Source organism: Papaver somniferum, unplaced genomic scaffold, assembly GCF_003573695.1.
Source record: "Papaver somniferum cultivar HN1 unplaced genomic scaffold, ASM357369v1 unplaced-scaffold_340, whole genome shotgun sequence".
Taxonomy (NCBI): Eukaryota; Viridiplantae; Streptophyta; class Magnoliopsida; order Ranunculales; family Papaveraceae; genus Papaver; species Papaver somniferum.
This window is the reverse complement of record NW_020645484.1, coordinates 1-3,121: the sequence shown is the minus strand read 5'-3', so window position 1 is coordinate 3,121 and position 3,121 is coordinate 1. Positions and strand designations below refer to the sequence as shown.

The window sequence follows — 3,121 nt, the reverse complement described above, 5'->3', positions numbered from 1 at the left end:
TTTCTTTTTTTTTTTTGGTGAGGAGGGAAGCTTTGTTGAATGTTTGTACTTCGCTTCTAAGATCATTTTTGATCTAACTTTTTCATTTTGAACGGGAGTTTTCATCCAATAACCCTTGCTTTTAGGAACGGATAAAGAAAAAAAAAGTATTCCAAAGAAGATAAAAGAAGAAAGTAAAACATACTGGTTGGCGAATTACTTAACGCACACAAAGTCGGCAAAAGGAGAGGAGGGAAATGGATACGTAAATCTATGGTTGTTCCACATGGATGCTTCTAGTGCATGGTTTTTGATCTCAAAACCTATCACAAGGCAGGAAATTGAATAAGGTGGGAGGTGTCTTTGGAGTTTAGGACCACTAACTTTTAGCAATACGTACCCCAGAATAAGAGAGGGAAGAAGAAATACACCACAGGGCTATTATTAAACCACTCTAACCTAAGGTTTATATTAATCATCAAAGTAGAGTAGATAGATTCTAAACATTTTCTGTAAGATAACATTTGCGAATTTTTTTACCACCCTCCTAATGTTTGATGCCTATATATAGACTTAGCTACTTAGTAATCTATGTGTCGCAACAACTAAGCAAACAAACCTAGCTAGCTAGCCAATACTCATTTCATTTCGTTCCACACCTTCATTTTTAGATATCTCTTTTTCTCTCCGTATCTTTCTAGCTAGCTTGACAATACTATAAGAAAGAAATGCCAAGACCGCAAAGAGATCCAATGGTAGTAGGAAGGATAATTGGAGATGTATTGGATCCCTTCAAAAAATCAATAGAAATTAGAATTGCATATACTTCTAGGAATCTCACCAGTGGTTGTGAACTAAAACCTTCTGCTGTTGTTGATCATCCTAGAGTTGAGATTGGTGGTGATGACATGAGGACCTTTTACACTCTGGTATAGTGGTTACTCTCCTCTTATTTGTTCTCATGTTAAATATATGCATGAATTAACCATGCACGTATGCAGACCTTTCTGGTTTGAATCTCATCAAATATTAACTACATATATTATACGTATGTACTTTCATTGCAGGTCATGGTAGATCCTGATGCACCAAGCCCCAGTGATCCAAGTTTAAGAGAATATTTGCACTGGTACGTTCTACGTGGTCTCATGTATGTCCATTCCAAGAGTTTCGGATAGATAGTGTACTTTGTCATGTCCATCTGTGTGTCTATGTATGGAGCAATTGACTTGAGGTTGCATCAGTTTGATAAGTACCGTAGAGTGAGCGGACACTCATAGTAATTTAAAGCGCTATGGATTAAAAAAATAATCTTAGTGATCAAAAAACTTCGTTTCATTTTTTGGCAGTATACCTCATATACCGTTATGTGAGTTCAAATTTCGTCAACTCCAAATCATATACTGAAAAAAGAAAGAAAAAAATGGGAGGAAAGGGGGAAAACACTCATATCACTGAAGGAATATTGAACTTATTATGTTGACTCTGGTGAATTGTTTCGTTTTAGGTTGGTTACTGATATCCCAGGAACAACAGGAGCAACTTATGGTATGAAAACAAAGCTAAATGAAAAGAAATCCTTGCACCCTAACTATTTTGCAGCATTTATATTCGATAAGGAAAATGAGATTTCTTTATTTTGTTTGGGCTTGCAATGCATCATGAAGCACAACCTCTTATCTAATTGCACTTTCTTTTCTTATCATTCTTTTCACTTTTTCCTATTGCCATTTTCAAAACAAATTTTTTGGATTCTAGGAATAGAACTAGTGCATGATTAGGTTTCGGATAATCTGTTTTCCAACTCGCTCTGAAATTTATTTCTCTTTTCTGTTTTGAATTGGGAATCTATCTTCGCCCAGTTGTTGCTTTCTTCTACTTCTTCTACCTCTTGTAGATGTTATATTCTTTGTGTATCATCATTTTTTCAATGGTAGTATCTTCCTTTCTTATCAAACAAATGAAAGCGAAAAAAAGAAAGAAAACTACTATATGGTCCCAATCTGCCTCCAAAAATTTGATTAACTTTGAATATTTTTCTTTCTGAAAGAATATCTGAGAATCATAAAATAAAAAAAGTCGCAACAAAAGCTATGAATATTTTTGTTAGTAAACGATTCCCTTACCTTTGTTGTGATAGCAAAAGAATATGGTCCATGCCCAACTGAGAAAACACGACAAAGTGATTCCCATACCCTTTATACTGATGGTAAACATGGGGTTAATTAGAAAACGAAAAGTTTGATTACACGGAAACATTTAGTTATAGTCCAACTTATCATCAAGATACATATAGATTTAATTCCGCTCAGTTTTACACCAAATCCATAGACCAGTATGTGTACATCATTTCAACACTATATAAAATGGTGAATCCTTCTAAGAATGGTACGTTTCCAACGAAAACTATGTCTAATTTGGTGCTCAGGAAGCATCTTGGGATTATTCAGTCATTCGAAAAGTGTCACCAAGTCATTTTTTCTGCCTTCATAGTGTCGTTTTTTGTTGACTCATGTGAATCTGACTCGGTTGTACATACATATTTTACAGGACATGAAATCGTAACATACGAAGCACCTAAACCGACTGCGGGGATTCACCGATATGTTTATGTTTTATTTCGACAACTTGGTCGACAGACAGTATATGCTCCAGGGTGGCGTCAAAATTTCAATACTAGAGATTTTGCTGAAATTCACAATCTCGGACTGCCTGTTGCAGCCGTATACTTCAACTGCCAGAGGGAGAATGGCTCTGGAGGAAGAAGAATATAAGAAAATATCCCGTAAAACTGGGTCATGAAGCAAAGCAAGGTAGCTTATAAGAATCGCTCTAGTATTATAAACCCAACAACTGCTGAGGACAATCAGTTGGTACCCATCACATGACAAGGTTCTGTCGCATGTGTAACTTCTGTGTACACATCCGTATTCCAAATATCTGTTAGCACCCATTTCAATTTTCGATCCTGCTCCTTTGAAGGATGATAAATATGCAATCGAAGTCGTATTCTCATAGTTAATTTGAATTTCGATGTGTATCGTTATTACAAATCCCCCATGTCCATGAGCTAAGGTCTGCATTATTCTGTATTAAGACCTCTTTTTTCTTTTTGTATTTGTGTATTTTTTTTTTTTTTTTT

At 35.5% G+C, this 3,121-nt stretch overlaps 1 protein-coding gene across 2 annotated transcripts; it reads left to right on the top strand.

Annotated features, from left to right (window-relative positions):
* The first annotated feature begins 479 nt into the window (after positions 1-479).
* On the top strand, positions 480-3,092 carry LOC113342136 (protein HEADING DATE 3A-like). Of its 2 annotated transcripts, XM_026586776.1 has the most exons (4): positions 499-908; positions 1,047-1,108; positions 1,487-1,527; positions 2,530-3,092. In XM_026586776.1, exons 1-4 carry the CDS (start codon positions 708-710, stop codon positions 2,751-2,753), a joined length of 528 nt encoding a protein of 175 aa, XP_026442561.1. In that variant the 5' UTR covers positions 499-707; the 3' UTR covers positions 2,754-3,092. The 2 variants fall into 2 exon arrangements, with proteins under 2 accessions (XP_026442560.1, XP_026442561.1); XM_026586775.1 differs by having other exon boundaries at positions 480-908; positions 1,487-2,667.
* Positions 3,093-3,121: the final 29 nt, after the last annotated feature.

What these genes read in the sequence shown, in the direction of transcription:
- LOC113342136 (XM_026586775.1), top strand. Translation starts at nt 708, where the DNA reads ATGCCAAGACCGCAAAGAGATCCAATGGTAGTAGGAAGGATAATTGGA. An exon ending in TGAGGACCTTTTACACTCTG is followed by an intron (nt 909 to 1,046) that starts GTATAGTGGTTA and finishes CTTTCATTGCAG; the next exon opens with GTCATGGTAGATCCTGATGC. An exon ending in TTAAGAGAATATTTGCACTG is followed by an intron (nt 1,109 to 1,486) that starts GTACGTTCTACG and finishes GTTTCGTTTTAG; the next exon opens with GTTGGTTACTGATATCCCAG.